Here is an 18,335-nt window from a genome sequence, read left to right as displayed (position 1 = left end):
ATTAATCTCTACGTACGAAAATCTGTGTATTCATGGAAATTCACTGAATCACCACTTTGAACGCGATGTAATATTGAAGATGAGTATGAACATATTATGTTTACGTTGTAAAAATATTCACAACTTTTGAACTAAAACATATAAACTAACAGACAATGCTGAGGACATCGTTATTTCGATTTTTATTCAAGCAGGGCGTTTATTCAAAATGAGATGTTCTATCAAAGCGGGGCGTTTATTATTCGAATAAGGTAATGGGAAACGGAACATGAGTGTGAATGTACTATCTTGCTTTAGAAAGAAAAACAGTGAAATAGATATTATTGCAACAAAAGGATGTAATTCGGTACAGATACCTGTGTATTTGTGTTTTTATAATTAGCAATGTAAAGTTATTAAAAACTGCAGTATCCGGATTTACGTGCACATACAGAAAGTTCAAGTAAAGTGTTTTAAATACGGTACAGGAAGATCGAAGGAAGGAAATCAAAAAGAGCTATGTTTATAGAAAGGATTGCAAAAGAACTGAACGTTGAAGAAGTTTTCAGAGTCGCTGAGAACCCGGACTATTTGGAAAGCCATAACCAAACCGCCAATGTTCTTGAAGAACATGATACATGAAGAAGAAGAAGAACTTTGGAATAAAAATAACACTATAAAGACTCGAAAAAGACAGCGTCGTACGACGAGGCCCGACGAAACGTATTGGCTCGTCGGTGCTGTCTGAGAGTTGAATCCCGACGAGACGAGTCGTCTTGAGATAGCGTCGGGCGTAGTTTTTAGGTCATCGGGACTCGAACTGTTTATGAGAATGTTTAACTTTCTCCTGACGAGATGAGTCGTCGGGACTCGTCGTATGACGCTGTCTGAATTGGCCTTAACAAAACAATGTCAAATAAATTTATATAAGCCAATAGACGTGAAGCATCTAGTTTGAGAGAGTAAAAATATGATTTTCTCACTTTAAAAAAAATATAAATATATAAAGGTTGGCTGTATAAACAGTGCATACCTATTATATTGGATTTAAATTTCTTTTTTTTTACAGGAGAATTTTGCCACTGATAGAACAGTAAACCGACAGAAATAAATTATAGGTAAATTTAAATGTTCACTTTTAATATAAACAGTAATTCAATAATGCACACAGTACTATAATTGGTAACTGTGTAGGCTATTCATTTATGTTGTAATGTGAAAACCAGGCAATTTAGTCTCCGTCATTATGTTATTCTAGAATTAGATAGTATATTAAATTGATGTTTTATTTTCTGATTTTTTCTACAGCGCCATGAGCAATGAATGTTGGAATGGCGCTATATAAATCGAACGATTTACTGTTGCCTGGTTTTCACATTACAACATAAATGAATAGCTTACACAGTTACCAATTATAGTACTGTGTGCATTATTGAATTACTGTTTATATTAAAAGTGAACATTTAAATTTACCTATAATTTATTTCTGTCTGATTGATTGATTGAAAGAAAAAAGGGGTCACATATAAATGTAATTTGTAAATAAAAATGAGAATCGTTAGTTAAAAACACAGTTTCTGCTGCAATGTTGTTTCTGGAAATACTGTAATTAATTTTTTGTTTTGTATCAGCGGCGTCCAACGAAAACTATCACACAATAAACATCAAAATCTCTTTATAACATTTTATTATTATTATGGTACTAATGCAATAATTGACGTCATTTATAGAGGGCGTCATCAAAATAAATTATTTATTTTGATGACGCCCTCTATAAATGACGTCATACGCTCGCCTTCGCCTCACATTTTTTTCATGGCCGCATAATAAACAACGATCACCATAGCAAGTAAACAATGGACAATGTGTAAAAAACACTGATTGATGAATAAGAATAGGAAGCTTCATATGAAATCTAAGGTTTTTTTAGTTTTTATAAAATTACAATAAGCCTAGGCCTAGACTAGAGAGGCCTAACTAAGGATAGTTTTAGTAGGCCTAGTAGTTGTTAGAGTGTTACTGTTTTAGGCCTAGGTAGATAGATGGATAGTAGAGAGTTTACTTTAGGCTAGCTAGGCCTAGCCTACTAGGCCTAGCTAGACTATCACTTAAAATTTAAATGATGGACGGATGTGTATAGACCTAGAAGCCGTAGTCGAGCCAACTAAAGGGGGTATCCGGCCTAGCTAGGTAGTTGAAGACAGTGACACTGACAGTACTCATGTGGCCAGCCAATGACATGATAGATAGGCCTACTAGGGGCTAGATAATATTTGCATTAGCCTATTATTATTTTCTATATTTAAATTAAATATTTCATTTTTGTTTTTCATCGGTTTTTTTTTTCTGTAGAAAGGTTAGATGAAGATGACAAATTATGAAGGGGCAGATTCATTCTTTGATATTGATACCCATGACGACTCGCCTGCTGTATTAAAAGGAGAATATAAAACTATTTCATCGCCAGTAACAAGAGAAAAGACTTTAATAAACTCTCCCATTCACTCTCCAAACAACATGTCTAAAAAGAAAGGATCCCGCAATTACTACTCAAGGTCAAGATCGGGGAGTAGGTCACCATCAAGGTCACGATCACCATCCCCGGATAATTACTCGGACTCTTTTGATTCGGAAGATTCAGCACAAGACTCTCGGCCTGCATCCATATATGGTAAAAGTAAGACAGTAGGGAAGAAGAGTAAAGCGACTACGAGTAAACGTACAAATAGTGGCTATAGCCAGGATAGTAGATATAGCCGGGATAGTAGATATAGTCGGAGCTCCAACGTCACAAGCAGTGGCTATGGCAAGGCACGCAAAACATATAGTACAGGTAAACTATTGATTGTTATATTTTTATTCACATCACATATTTTATATAGGGTTTTTTAAAGCATATCATGAAAAATATAAAGAATTAAAATTGAAAACAGCTACAGATCAAACACGTTTGATTATAAATATTCAAATATCTTTTTTTTTTAAATACATTAAAATTCCAGATTTTGATATTGCTTTATTCATGAAGATTATGATTATTTTTCAAAACTAAAATTGTCATTTTTTTTTTATCCTGGGAATGTTTGTTTCTTTTGTGACATTTCATCTGATTGGTTGATATTCATGGTAATTATTCTGTTTATTTTGCATGTTTTTCATTCCATTTGTCATTTTGAGTATATTTTGTGTTTTTGTTATTATTTCTTTCCATCATTTCCATTAACATTTCATCTATTTTTATTGTTTTATTTATAAAACTACTGTAAAGATCTGTCAACAATATCAAACTAGTTTGACAAAAAAGTGTGATGTGCCCAAATATGGTAGTGATATGCTTAAATATGGTAGTAATATGACATCATCATATCCATATATAGGCACATCACATTTTTTTGTCACATAAAGTTTGATAGTGTAGACAGGGCTTTATTCCCATAAGATGATTGATACTTGCCATATATTTTCTATTACATTTTTTAAAATGTTGTCACACTACAGTATAATGCACAATGAAACACATCAACCCCCATACTTAACTTCACTAGGAGTTATTCCTCAATGCTTATACCAGTTGAAAGTGGCTTGGAAGAGCCATCATAACCTTAAGTTGTCGTTTGAGGAGCTATCATACATTTTCAGCTTTGCCACTTTGTTATCTTGTTATATTTATCAAACAGACATGTAAACATTAGCTTAGCAACACTCCATTGTTTACCAGCTTTGCTGTAAGTGCTTAGTTGACATCTAGTCACAAATTAAGTACCATCATTTTATCACAGCCATTAATTAATTACTCTTCTCACAAAATGCATATCAAGTATTACATTATGTTAACCAATGGAATTGAATAAATCAAAGGATATACAGTATAATTAAAACTTAGTAATGATATTGTGTCAATCAATAAATTAAATTGACTAGTCCATGTGCAAACAATTCTAACTAAATAAAATCACAAAAGAACAGCTTACATTTAAGAATAGGAATTTATTTTAAATGCATTTTTAATTATTAATACTGTCGTAACTCAATACTGTTATCTATTATTTTTTGTTTATTAACAAAATTAATATGATTGTATACATAGTAATTTGAATATAGTTTTGCTTTTACAGTATCAACATTTTAGTTCTATGAATATTGTTATTTATTATTGTTTGTTAATAATTATTATTTTCATTATTATTTTATTTTCATTTTCAATGCTCCTTCTTTCTTTAATTCTCTACCTTTAAGCATTCGTAACTCTTACAATTTCTTCTCCTTTAAATCTCTTTTGAAAAAACACCTGTTTCTCTCTCTCTGATTTTATTTCTTTTTATCCTTCTTTCATTGTTGGCCTACTGTATATTTATATATATAGGAATAAATGATAATTTTTTTATTTCTATTTAGCTCTACATTTTGTATCGAGCATTTTCGCTTTCATGATCTGTGTTAATTTTACCACGAATTATATTTATATTTATATATATTTATTTTTTATATCTTTGTTAATTTTGTGTTTTTATAGTTTATTTTGTATTTACTGTTTGTATTGTTTGAGGGTCCCTAATGATCAGCTGATGCTGGATGGACCACCCTCATAAAATATTGTTGAAATAAATAAATTTAAAAAAAAAACATTTACCTTACTGAATCTCTCTGCAAGAGACCATATTTGCTGCTTGTTGTAGGGAAAATCAATTCACTGCTTTGGTTCCAGTTTGTTTTCAAAATAAATGAATAAAATGAAACTTACCAATATTACTTTTGATTGTGTTTACTAAATAATTTGTAATTATTTTGCAGCGAAACGGAATACTAAAAAAGGTAGCAACAAAGGGCGTCCTAATAGCATTGCGGGTAACGTTACTCCACGTAATGTCAACGAAGTTACCAAACGAATGCTGTCTGCTAAGGGACATACAATCAATCGTCTTAGGAGCGAAAATGACGAAGTAAAACAAAAATACGAAGAGTCAGTCCGTGAGATCCGCCTTTTAAAACAGCTGCAAAGAAAACAAGAGCGTGCGTTAGACAAGTTTGAGGGCACGGAAAGCGAGCTTCCAGAACTTTTACGCAAACATAGTGCGGAGATTGACTCATTACACCAACGTGTAAGAAAATATAAAGATAGAGATAGGATGAAGGATAAACAGTTGAAGGAACAACACGAAGAACTTTGTAAATTACAAGCAGATTTGAGAAAAATGAAGAAAGTCGCCGGAGATAAACATCTACTAGAAAGAGACTCATTACAACATAAATTAGAGAAACAATCGGAGCACATTTTTGAAAAGGAGAAAAGAATAACTGTAAGTACTGCATTCCAGTCAGGCACAATGAAGCTAATATTTAAGATGTCTATTCACACTCAGATGAAGTCTGGGTGTGAATAGACATCCTAAATTTGACCTTTAGAGTGATGGTATCTCTCAATAATTTTAAATGTTAAGGAGTTATTCAATTTCACTGTACCATTCTCAGGCAGATCTGAGGTGTACTAGATGGGTTTCTACATTTTTTGTGTTCCGCACTAAATGATTAGTCTTCTCTATTACCTTCCAGGAATTGGAGCGATATATAGAAAACATTCGTAAAAATCAAAATCATCATATGAATGAGGTTAAAACTCGGGAACAAGAGTTGAAAGGTCAAAATGCGACTTTAGAGATGGAGAATGAACGATTACAAGTGCAACTCAGGGTAAGAAGATTATTTTAATCGCTGATTACACAAACACATTGTAGCTTCTCTTAATTTTGAGACAAAGTGTAAAGCTCTGTCTACACTATCAAACTTTATGTGACAAAAAAATGTGATGTGCCCATAATGAAAATGATGTCATATCAATACCATATTTGGGTACATCACACTTTTTTTGCCAAACTTGTTTGATAGTGTTGACAGAGGTTTAGGGAAATTGATTGAGTGAAGCTAGGTTTTTAATAATAGCAGAAGAATCTATTTTAAAAACCTATCATTTATTATTGCGAAACATGTATATATTTATTTTTTAGGAAAAAGATAAAGAACTTGATATTAGAAACATTTACAGTCACAGAGTGATCAAACCACCTGTGAAATTAAAAACCTCAAAGTCACCAACGTCACCGAGACATATGATGGTTGATAAATCAACGTTGACGGAAAACTTGGTTCCGAATCCGCATCCGCCAGAAGCACCGAAGAGAGCTTCTTCCGCTGAAATCCGTCAGCAGATTTACGAGAAAAAGACGGTAGAGAAAGAAAAGAAAACTCCCGTTGAAGAAAAGGGGAAAAGGGTACTTCCCGTTGAAGAAAAGAGAGAGTTAAACGAACATGAACTTATTTTACAGCAGCTGGACTTTGGTATTCAACTGAAAGAAAAAGAAAAGAAAGACGATCAAGATGACGTGATGAAAAGTTTAGCAATGGCAAAAAAACGTAGAGAGGAACAACAACGAATGAAGGAGGAAGAACAAAATAGAAAGAAAGAGGAGTTAGCAAGAGAGAAAGAAGAAGAAAATAGATTAAAAAGAGAAGAAGAAAGGCTAAGATTGAAAAAGGAAGAAGCCAATCAGGTTGGTACAATAACATATTCTTTACATCAAACAGATTCGATATCATTATCAGGTAAATTGTGAACTAACAGTAACAGTAAGTTTTTGTCACCTACAATTTGTCACAATCACCAAGCACATGTCGAATAGTTTGTTAAACTATAATTCTGATTTATTCCTGGATTGACTATAAATAAATCATTTGTTTCATTTTGATTGCATATTATAATGTAAATGTACAGTTTGTGCATATTCTTACCACAGTAATAACATGTTTACAAAATACAAGAGGAATACATTTAATAACTGTTTCCATAGCAACATCATTTTCTACAGCTTAATACGCAAAATGGTTATTTTTAATCAAAACAAGGACGTCACAACTTTAATAATGAAAACATATTATAATCTAAATTAAGAACTTGATTACAAAACTAATCAGAATTTCTTGTTTAATGTGTGTATAATGTGTGCTATAATAAGTGGAAGAATTAAATGTTTTATTTATACTGAAGGGAAAAATTGAAACTTTAGATCACCACCTTCGTCAAACTGTTCCTCTACTATTGCAGACTTCTTCAGCAGGATGACCCGTTTTCACTGAAGAAGTCTGCAGTCAATAGACGAAAATGTTTCAGTGTTGGAATCAAAAGTTACCATTTTTCCGTTTACAATATTATTCACTAACATTAACACAGATTAGCTTTCATGTTTTATTATATTAAATTCTTAATTTCAATATTATTATTTTTTAAATATTGATGTTAAAACTTAATATGCTTAAGGCCCATTTACACTAGGGCGATAACGATCGACAATAAAAATATAAATAAGCATTTTTCATACCTAAAACAAAAAGAATTTAAAAAAGGTTTCATCCTAGAACTATAGGATTATCACCTATGCTGCCTTTGATGAAAATAATATTTCCACACGTCCAATCAAATGACGTCATGATAGAACGATGTTATTGCTTTTATTGATCATGACGTCATTTGATTGGATTTAAACAAAATGTTATTTCAAATAATTTCTTTCGTTTTATCCAAGAAAAATGTATGTTTATCTATTTATCGTCGATCGTTACCGCCCTAGTGTAAATGGGCCTTTATTCTTATTTGTTTCATTTATGTAATTTGTTTTTAAAATTTCTGTTGTAATGTTTCACTTAACTAACTCTAACATGCTTCACAATTCCTAAAGGTCTTCTTTGTTCTTCTAATTGTTAAATACTAATCAGCCTCATTCTCCATATTTCATTGCTAAACCTTGTCCCAGATTGCAACATTCTGAAGTCAAATTAACTTCCAATTCACTGCTGTTGTTATAGCATTGTTATAGCACTGTGATGTGATGACATTGGGCCCCTTAAGCTTGGTTCCCACTAGGACGTAACGCAAGGACGTAAACCGCAACGCAAGTGAGTTGACCAATGACAAGCGACAGTTCGAATGATCCATCGCTTTTGATTGGTCAATTGTTTGCATTGTGGTTTACGTCCTAGTGGGAACCAAGCTTTAGCCCTACTGTATACAATATGGAGAATTTGAGGTATTTTTCAATCTTTGTGATACTTCTTTCTTTCTTTAATATTTAACTTTAGCTTATTTGATCATTTTTACTTGTTTTCACCGCTAATTGTTTGTCACGCTTGCACATGTTTTGTCTCTTTCATTTTTCATCAGGGTTATGTACCATCATTTGCCTCTATTAAGAAACCCAGTAATCTTGCTAGGCCTCTTGCACTCAATGCACAGTCTATGGCTCAGCCTCCTCAACAATCACTTAAAGTCAACGCAAAGCCTCTTGCACTCAATGCACAGTCTATGGCTCAGCCTCCTCAACAATCACTTAAAGTCAACGCAAAACCTCTCACACTCAGTAGCAATGCACAGTCTATGGCTCTTCCTCAACAAACACTTGAAGTTGACGCAAAACAGACAAATAACTTGGTAACTAAAAGAAATTCGCCAGAAACGAAGCCATCTTTGGTGAGGAAAGACAAACCGAGCTGGTTTAGTGAGATAAAAACAACTAATTCAAGCAATTCTAATATGGTACATATTTTCTACGACGTGCTTTTGTTTATTTACTAGAAAGTATTCTGTATAGTCATGTCTGTGTGTTTGCACTTTGTGTTTACTTTCATGTGTTTTTATATATTTTATATAATATTCTCCATTATATCATCATGATCATTATATTATTTTTTAATGTTGCATACTTACTAACTATACATTAATGTGATAACATAGTAATGCATGTATTCTCAATGTTTCTATACTAATTTATAGTCTAATAATGTAATAATACTGTAGATAACATTCCAATAATTAATATTATTTTATTTTTCATTTTCATACAGGAAAAGCAAAGACTTGAAGAAGGTATGGTCATTTTTCTTTATTTTTTTAAATTATAAAAATGTCAAAATAGAATGATCTGTTCATTTATAATATTATATCTATAGTAGTAGTAGATCAGTGTCTGTCTCAGGGGCAGATCCAGTGTGTGCACTCCCCACCCCAACCCAATCTTTGACAGCTAAAAATGAACTGCTTTTTGACATCTTTTTTTGACAGCCTAATAATATTATATGTTAGCGCTCCCCCATTAAAAAAAATCCTGGATCCACCCCCAAGTTTGAACCTTCCCTAAAGCTCTGCCTACACTATCAAACTAGTTTGACAAAAAATATATGCCCAAATATGGTAGTGATATGACATCATGTCCATATATGGGCACAAGTTTGATAGTGTAGACAGAGCTTTAGATTCTATGTATTTAGCTGTTTACATTTCTGTTCTATTCTGCACTTTTTCTTGCTAGACACTGCTGCAAATAAACCCAACTCTTTTCCTAAAAATTCATCTTTATTCACGACGTCTGATGATGATGATAATGTCCCATATTTTGGCTCTAATAAGCCAAAGAAAAATCAGAACTCCTATGCGGTAAATAGCGTGCGAGGTCTGCAGGAATATTCGGAACGGAGTTCAAGCGCCGAGAAAAGGAGCAGGCCGTTGGGAGGGAAGGTGCTTGGAGAGGAGACCACTCAAAAGCCGACTTACAATCCAAGTACATTCTCAAATAATGGAAAGGTTTTTGAGGAAGAATTCAATCAAACGCTGATGCACAATGGAAACAATGCAATAGCAAACAACAAAGGTGAAACAACATTGCTTGGGGATGTATTCATTGATACTACTACAGTACTACAAACAATACTACATTTACTGCAGTATTGGTATTGTTTACTGCAATAAAATAATGATGTATTTGTACACTGTATTTTGTTATCAGTGTACAGTACATTTCTAAATTTAAACCTTCAACCTAACTGTTAATACTTCATGTTTCCTGCACACATAAAGCATGCTTCATACTCTTAAGCTCTGTCCACACTATTTCATGTTAAGCTCTGTCCACACTATCAAACTAGTTTGACAAAAAAAGTGTGTTGTGTCAAATCTGGCAGTGATATGCTCAAATATAGTAGTGATATGACATAACGTCCATATATGGGCACATCACATTTTGTTGTCACATAAAGTTTGATAGTGTAGACAGCATTAAAACCTGTCATAAAATAGACTCAAACTTTTAAATGACATTTGTACTTCATTTTTAATCACTTCCACTAACTTTAACCTTTTTCTAACTTTTGTTGATGTTATGAAGGATTCAAAATGTTAATGTTAAACAAAAATGTTGTTAAATTATCTTGCAGAAAGAAAATCGGAATTGGAACGAGTAAATAGAGAGAAAGAAGAAGCTAAAAGAAAGAAGGAAGAACTCTTAGCAAAAATGAGAGAAATTGATCAGAAAAACGAGAAACCAGAATCAGGTAGAAGTCGCAAAAATTACAAATTCACAGATCCAGTTGAAAATTTGCACAATGGTCGGCCATCGCACGGGCTAGGTTCTACGGCCTCATTGCAAAAAGAAGATGATGAGGATCTCGCATTTGGTAGCTACGCACCGACATTCAGTAAAGGAGCTAGTACGAAAAAGAAACCGGATAAGCCAGTTGCTAATGGGTACGCGAATGATAAGAAGTCGGACTTACTTGCTAATCTATTTAGTAAAGGAGACTCAAACGGTTCGTCAGACAATGATGACGTACTTAGCTCCAACACTAAAGCAAAACCAATTAAGGATAAAAGTGCGTTTCCATGGGATAGTGGCGTTGATAGTGGCAAAGAAACTGGTGGTGTCAAGACAGGTCGAAGGGCAGTAGGGGTCGATAACTCCTTATTTGGTGCTGAAAAAAAGTCTCCAATTATTGGGAAATTAGCTGTAAATGAAGTCGACGATTTTGAAGACAACCTAGAAGAGGTTCTTCTATAAATATAATTAAATATTTCAATTATTAAAATAAATTAATCTTGATTACACAATCACCTTGAATATATTGTTCATAAATCATTATTTACAAATCACTATTTTATGGTATTTTTTAAATTTTAAATACAGAATGTTTTTAATATGCCATTGTAAAATAAAGCTAGACTATCTAAATGTGTAATATGACCTTTTATTTAGTAATAGTAGCTAGGTCATCTAGTTTCTCTCTCAGTCTCAGAAAAAACTTTAAAGATGTATTGTTCCCCAAAAACATGAAAAATGAAGATTAATTTATTCAGACTTTGAATAGGTTATTTTGTAGTTTTAATCAATTTAATTCCTTCCATAAAAAAATAAAATAAAAATGTTTTCTTATATAAAACGACAAAATAAATGGTCAAATTCAACCAAAAACCTATTGGCTGGCAGCCAATTTGACTATTTTTTGCTTTAAATTACAGTTTTTTCAGGTAAATACATTATTTTTTTATTTTGGATAACTATTATGTGACATTAAAATGGCATATTTAAAAAAAAACAGAAATCGGGGGAATTAAAAGCCTTTGTTGACTCCACCCACCCCACTTTTCAATAAATTTGTATCGATAGAAAATGAAAAATACATAGCATCTGAGTTAACCTGGGGTTTACTATGTTTTGTCCAATTCGTAAAAAATGTATATTTGCCAAATATGTCTATACAGTAAGTGGGTGTCTATTTGAACTTATATGTGCCTATTTGAACATATAATTATGTGTCTATTTGAACTTATATGTGTCTATTTGAACTTATATGTGTCTATTTGAACATATAATTATGTGTCTATTTGAACTTATTCTATTTATCACAACCAATCCTTTTGTCTGTAAAATTATCTGTACATACTTAATACATTGTACATTAATAATAACTTAAATTAAAAGTGGCTTCCAATAAAGGTATGGTTTTTTTAATCTTTTATTTACATTGCAACAATAACCAAACGAACGAATATTTAATTGTTTATTTTATTGAAAAATACACAAAACAGCTTCACAGAATTTATAAACACATTATCAGTAGTCATTTAGTGGAACATGTAATACTATGTCAATCAACTGGTTACACAATTGTCCTTTGATAACATACAATACCAAGGCTGTCTGATGTTTAAATAGTCAGGTTTTTTGTAGTTGTTTATTGGACAGCACGATACAGAAGATACAGTACTATATCAATCAGCATTTGGCTTTTTTTTATTTCAACCATCTTTAAAGAGGGTAACCCTTCCAGTTTAGCCCAGTGGGTTAACTGATATTCAGGGGCCCTCTTTAATACAATTAAAATACATTGGGACATCCCTATTAAGGCATAGAGATATTATAGTGAACTATAATATCTCTATGATTAAGGGGACACTGGTGAAAGAAATGATAGATATTTTATTAAGGGACACTTTTTGGGCACCAAGGTGTTACCTTGGGGTTCTATCTACTGATTGTAAGGACATTATGACTCTTATGACTTATGAAAATTATATTTGAAGCTTGTGTTCACTATGTTAGTTAGGTAACACTTGCGTTCACTAAGTTAGTTAACACTTGCGTTCACTATGTTAGTTATTTTTGCAGGTGACCTTTGGTCATGTGTACAAGTTGATTGTGTTTAGGTGAACTTCTACAAATTTCTTGAGCCTGTCAGATGCTTCTGGTCCAGGCTGAAAAAGAAAGGCAACCTTAAATTAATACTTGCAATAATTGAAAACAAGTCTACAACATTGTAAATGGTGAAGGGATTGCGGTACGACTTGGTGATTACTATACAAAGCTTTCTAAAATATCAGTTTTTGTCTCTTTGTTAATCCAAAAATAAAACCAATTACATCATGTAGTTAACATCAATTGTTTTTAACCACTTTCAACATGCCACCTGGTAAAAATAATTACCAGCTTTTGTCATATTTTAACACATTAATACGGTTGGGCTTTTTTTTTTATTATACAGTAAACATACACTTATTGTTTGATGGAATAAATTCAGGCTAGTGCCTATTATTAGGTTAGGTGTCTTGACTTAAGTCTCTACTTAAATTGATTGACTTAGGGGGCTTGCATAAGTAGTTTAGACGAGGCATTTTGATAATGTTCATTCTGCACTTAACATTAGCTTTGGCTATGACCATTGGTCAAATCATCTTTTATTAGTGTTAATATCATGTTTAGATTTTATTATTATTATTATTTTATCTATATATGGTACCAACCAGACTAAATAGCTACCCAGGTGAAATATTTAGAATGAATAATTATACCTGTACAAGGTGTTTGACAGGTGTTGCACTTAGCACCGGCTGGAATACTTTCATAGAGTCCACGTCCACATGTGGTGAGTCAACGAAAGATACATACAACACAGCTGCTATGGACTGTATCTGACAGTGATTAAGAACTGCGAGGATGGGAAAAATATATACTTATTATAACACACCTGATTGTATTCTGGCAATTTGATTGAATAATTATGCATCACATGCCGGAAAGGTATATTTAACTAGGCTCCATTTCGTTAGAGGACTGAATTTTTCAAATCATGAAATATTCTCACCATTCAGCTAATAAACATTCATTTGTATACTGTAATATTGAAAACCTAACATTGCAGTTCAATTATGTAATAATCATAATCGTGTTGCTTTCACTAAAATGTTTATAAATCAATTATTTTAGCAAAAATGCTTTTACATACTTGCAGCTGGTAAGCCGCTCACCATATTTGGAGATTCCAAGAATGGGCTCTGCGGTTTTGCCTTATATGCGGTAGAGCGAAGCGCTCGTAGAAATGGTGTCGGTAACTCGGACACTAGTCGACTGCTCCGGTATTCCGTTACTAAACTGGATGATAACACGGTGACATACAAGTTCTCAGTCTTAATGTGTTCAAACAACTAATTTGAAAAGAGATAAAAAAACAAAACAAACTTTTACTTTATTATTACTAAGGTAATAAAGAAGTTTGTTGAAAAAGCTTAATGGGCCTGTACTTTTATGCCACCCCAGCTTACTGAAAAGAAACTTGTAGGATTTATAATAGTACGGTTCATACACCTTACTAGACTTGCCCCACTCTGTATTCATTTATTTGTTTTTATTTCGATTTTTGTCTGAAAACAAAAGTAGTATACGTATGAAATGCCATATGTGCCAAAATATTTATCTTTTTACTAATATTAAACCCAGACTAACACCTTACATGCAAAACATAGAAGTTAGTTTTCCTACAAATTACTAGTGGTTAGGTCTAAGGTCTAAAATTTATTTATACAGTTGTACTATACTACTACATTAATGAAGATAAAAAATGTCCCGTCCGTGTTTATCACCTGTTCTGTCCATGTAAATGATTGCTCAGGTGCAACAGTTGATTTGCATAAAACAACCAGAACTTCTGGACTACTTGCGATTCTGTGTATATAACATGTTTTATCTAAATCAGCTTTCTGACTAAAACTGTTCTTATCCAGAGTGGTCATCCTGGTTGAGAAGACGCCAAGAATCTCGGGATCTTCTGGTAGTAAGTATGCTTGGCAAAATCCTGTAGAAAAACAATGTCAGTATGTACATCAATATGAATGCATAGATTACTGTACAAGGGTTATTAGGCTACCTTTACTTGCTATGTCATAGAGAGCAATGGTGGTTTTTTTGGGCGAATAAGGTGGCCAAAATGAATGGTGGACAATCAGGTCACTGCATATTTTTTATCTCTTTTTTTTAGGTAAAGGAAGGGACTCAAGCTGTCTGGATGATGATTAAATAGGTTTCAAACATGAAATATTTATGCAGATCTAATTTGATCATACCTACAGCTTCTGCACCAACAGCCACTACTAGGACACTACATGTCAAACGGTTACCGCCCTCAATCTGTTTTCGTATGGATGGACACCATCTTAACACAGGTCTGTAATATTAATTAAGACAAATCTGGTTAAAAAATAAGCATATACTAACAACTCTCCCAGTAATCATGGGAGTCTCCTCCAGATATAAAATCATACTCATGTTTACTACAGTAATATAAATTCTGCCAATATCTTTAGATTTTTAAATAGCCCCCTCTATTGTTTGATATATTTTTCAAAATGTTATAGCACTATGTTGTGGATCTTGGTTACTTTATATGCACTTGTGGCGCGCCATACATTATATAGTACTGTATACAGTATTGACGTTCCATACCCAGCTAGAGTACAACAAGCCACTACAAATACATAGTGAACAATGCCTGCTGGTGGTAGGATAGCCTAGGCCAACTATTGGACATGGCCTGGCACATGCCTACAGAAAACAAATACTGTACTAAATAGGCCTAGGAATTAAATACAACAATTGAGCCTAGCCTACAATGTGGATTCGTTAAATTCAACATCTTCTTCGTCATCAACAGCACGTGAAATTTGTCTAACAACATCACCAAAATATGCAGCAGATTCCATCTCAGACCGACTACTCGGTTCAGTTTTTTTGCTGAATCAGAAAACCCCGCTTTAACAATCTTTCTATGGAAGGCGGATGTCGTTTATCTCACAGCAATCTCAATTACACGATTTAGATACGGTTGCGGTTTGGTACACAGTACAGTATTAGTATTGTTCATTACTGAACCAACCTATACCCTGTGGCATTCCATAGATATCTGAAAGACTGCCCTCTGTAGTTTTACCTTTTCAATCGTCGCGTGTGGTCGTCTGGGGGAAAACCCAATGAAACACTGTACTGTGTATGGGAATTAATATACAGTACTGTATATGTAGGTATTTATTCATAAAACACATAAATACAGTAGTACAAACAGAAGGCAGAAAAATTCTGCAAACAACGTATGAAGTAAAAATTCAACAGAACCTAACAACAGTTTGCCTATGTAATACAGGAGTTGTTAAATGCACAAACAAATAAAATTGAGAACATTCCATATAAAAACCTTTTATTAAAAAGTACATACAATAAAAGTAATATTACAGCGTAAAACGACCAAATAATGTATTCATACAGCCTAGTAGGACTATATATAGTTATTTACTTTTAGCCTAGCGTAGTGCAGTAAGTAGTAAGGCTATATTGCATTGGCCAATCAAACTAGGCCTACTCCATTTTTGTATTTATTGCACTGCAGCTGAGCAGTTCTTCTTCAATCCTGAAAAATAAAAATATTTACTAAATCAGCACACGTGCAAACTAGAAACGATATTTTAATATTACAGTATATTTATAAATTATATCCCTCCCTGGTAGGTACGATGCCTAGGCTAGTAATAAGTATAGTTAGTAAAATGCTTTCAAATTTCTTTTGTCATTTGGTGGCCCTGAAAAGGGCCGTTTGGTTTGAATTATTGCTGGACGAACCTAGAATGTTTAGAATTCTTGGCTCTGGCTGGATTTGCCACCTTTTCCTTTGGCAGCAGCAGTCTTCTTGGGCAAAAGAACAGCCTGGATATTTGGTAGCACACCGCCTTGTGCAATGGTTACACTGCCGAGGAGGCGGTTTAACTCTTCATCGTTACGGATGGCAAGTTGAAGATGACGAGGGATGATTCTGCTCTTTTTGTTGTCACGGGCAGCGTTGCCCGCCAACTCCAAAATTTCAGCCGTCAAGTACTCGAGCACGGCGGCCATGTAAACTGGAGCACCAGCACCAACACGTCCAGCATAATTACCCTTTCGCAGGAAACGATGGACACGGCCGACTGGGAACTGAAGTCCAGCACGGCTTGATCGGCTCTTGGCCTTTGCTTTAGATTTGCCTCCTTTACCACGACCAGACATTTTGTAATTTTAGAATGTATTGATTTGAACGACACGACAAAGCAGCTTGGTGTTTGGCGAACGAATAATAACCACGTGCTTCCGTCACGGGTATTTATAGCATTTTACCAGGCTTCAGCGCGTACGATGAAATGTCCAATCACAATCAAGACTTTATAAGGGGATCCAATGAATGGTTAGGTATGTAAATTAGCAATACTGTTCGCGCGATTTTTGGATATATTTTTTGAGTTTGAACTAAAGGTGAAGGCCTGGCTCTCCTCTATGATGACTGATAAATCTAATTAAAAACCGTACATTTATTCTTCCAATTGTAATAAAATATCAACGATAAAATCGCTAAAACATATTTCAGTAATAACTGCTGCTATATTTTCAAATTAACTACAGTATATTATTATTATAGTCTAAATAAATTTAATATTTTTGAATTTTAATATGTACAGTATTATTAATAATGATGAATCTCTTCTTCATCCTTTATGAAATACTGACTCTTTCCTTCTTGATAATTATCTTTAATTCTTTTTTGTTTTGCATATTTAATTTATTTTGTATATATAAGGTATTTTTTTTGTACTGTATATTCACGTCTAATATTAATTGTTTATTATAAATTTATATCAGATCATGGGAATGCTGAATCTTTAGTTATAAGTTATAGTAACTAATCTTATTTACTTTAGTACAAGTAGTCACTGTCCCTGACCAATTCACCTCTGTAGGCTATTTTTTATTATGGTTTGAAATGAAATATCAATGTGTATTAGTGTACACGTGAAAACAATTCCCCCTCCCTTTTATAATGTAAATAAAATAGGTGTCACCCAATTGTCTACTCTTTTATATGCATCATTTTTGTTTTTAAATTATTCAGCCGCCCAGTCCTATTTATATATGACTACTACAGTATTACTAAATACTAACTTCCCTCACTCCATCTCACTCATTCATTCTAAAGTGTCGGAAACAATATAGAATTGAACATAATGGGAGAGGAGTCTAGACCCACAAAATGACCACACCCAATTTTCGTATTCAAATAAATAATTAAAAAGTTTGTCTAATTTATAGCAAAGATAATTATATCGGGTCATTATTAGCCTACTAATCTACGCCCGGTATCGCCCGGTAGGATTTTATGATATAAAATGTTATCAAGTACATGCAAACATTAAATTTAATGTTATTGTGATATTTAAATGTACGTTTATAGGCTTCATTTTTAATGTGAAAAACTGTCAAACTGATGATTAGGTTTATTCCGAAACTGAAGACCGCCCTCTGCGATAAGTGATTTTTTTTTTTGTGGCTCCTCCATGGATTAACAATATTTTAACTGATCTTAACTCGTTTGTGGAAAGAAAAAACATATATGAGTTAAATTTACCACTAAAGCATGTTAATAAAATGTACTATACGTCATTTTATATCATAAAACCCTACCGGGTTCTACCGGGCGTAGATATTAGTATGCGACCGTTCTTATCTCTTTTCAATTTGTTTTTATCCAGCGACCTTTGACACCAAAATGACATGCGAAAATACTTTTTTGTTCGCTAGTGTACTTTTTGTGTGACGGAATTCTCTGGAAAATATTATATTTATCAATCAATATTAGTATTTCAAGAAGCTTAAGGAACCGATACGTTACTGAAACAAGTATCCATTTGTTGTTAA

The 18,335-nt window shown here is 33.2% G+C and overlaps 4 protein-coding genes across 9 annotated transcripts in view; 2 read left to right on the top strand and 2 right to left on the bottom strand.

The window, feature by feature from the left end:
- Positions 1-1,798: 1,798 nt before the first annotated feature.
- Positions 1,799-11,784, top strand: LOC140055354 (uncharacterized). 6 transcript variants are annotated; one of them, XM_072100676.1, is made up of 9 exons: positions 1,799-1,899; positions 2,332-2,812; positions 4,792-5,276; positions 5,530-5,667; positions 5,982-6,524; positions 8,189-8,560; positions 8,869-8,890; positions 9,333-9,671; positions 10,234-11,784. In XM_072100676.1, exons 2-9 carry the CDS (start codon positions 2,341-2,343, stop codon positions 10,851-10,853), a joined length of 2,991 nt encoding a protein of 996 aa, XP_071956777.1. In that variant the 5' UTR covers positions 1,799-1,899; positions 2,332-2,340; the 3' UTR covers positions 10,854-11,784. The 6 variants fall into 6 exon arrangements, with proteins under 6 accessions (XP_071956777.1, XP_071956776.1, XP_071956779.1 ...); XM_072100675.1 differs by having other exon boundaries at positions 4,771-5,276; XM_072100678.1 differs by lacking the exon at positions 8,189-8,560 and having other exon boundaries at positions 4,771-5,276.
- A 97-nt stretch (positions 11,785-11,881) lies between these two features.
- LOC140055359 (proteasome assembly chaperone 1-like) lies at positions 11,882-15,525 on the bottom strand. Its single transcript, XM_072100685.1, has 6 exons — positions 15,234-15,525; positions 14,690-14,790; positions 14,210-14,421; positions 13,576-13,774; positions 13,142-13,278; positions 11,882-12,547 (listed from the first exon to the last, which is right to left on the bottom strand). Exons 1-6 carry the CDS (start codon positions 15,323-15,325, stop codon positions 12,473-12,475), a joined length of 816 nt encoding a protein of 271 aa, XP_071956786.1. The 5' UTR covers positions 15,326-15,525; the 3' UTR covers positions 11,882-12,472.
- Positions 14,417-18,335, top strand: part of LOC140055360 (small ribosomal subunit protein eS4-like) — a 53,190-nt gene continuing 49,271 nt past the window's right edge. Inside the window, exon 1 of the mRNA XM_072100687.1 lies at positions 14,417-14,420. Within this exon, the coding sequence (XP_071956788.1) occupies positions 14,419-14,420 (2 nt within the window). The 5' untranslated portion in view covers positions 14,417-14,418. The remainder of the gene's footprint in view (positions 14,421-18,335) is intronic.
- LOC140053926 (histone H2A, embryonic-like) lies at positions 15,740-16,739 on the bottom strand. The gene is made up of 2 exons (XM_072098677.1): positions 16,236-16,739; positions 15,740-16,026 (listed from the first exon to the last, which is right to left on the bottom strand). Exon 1 carries the CDS (start codon positions 16,653-16,655, stop codon positions 16,245-16,247), a length of 411 nt encoding a protein of 136 aa, XP_071954778.1. The 5' UTR covers positions 16,656-16,739; the 3' UTR covers positions 15,740-16,026; positions 16,236-16,244.

Source organism: Antedon mediterranea, chromosome 7 (assembly GCF_964355755.1).
Source record: "Antedon mediterranea chromosome 7, ecAntMedi1.1, whole genome shotgun sequence".
Taxonomy (NCBI): domain Eukaryota; kingdom Metazoa; phylum Echinodermata; class Crinoidea; order Comatulida; family Antedonidae; genus Antedon; species Antedon mediterranea.
This window is presented reverse-complemented; position numbering and strand designations above follow the sequence as displayed.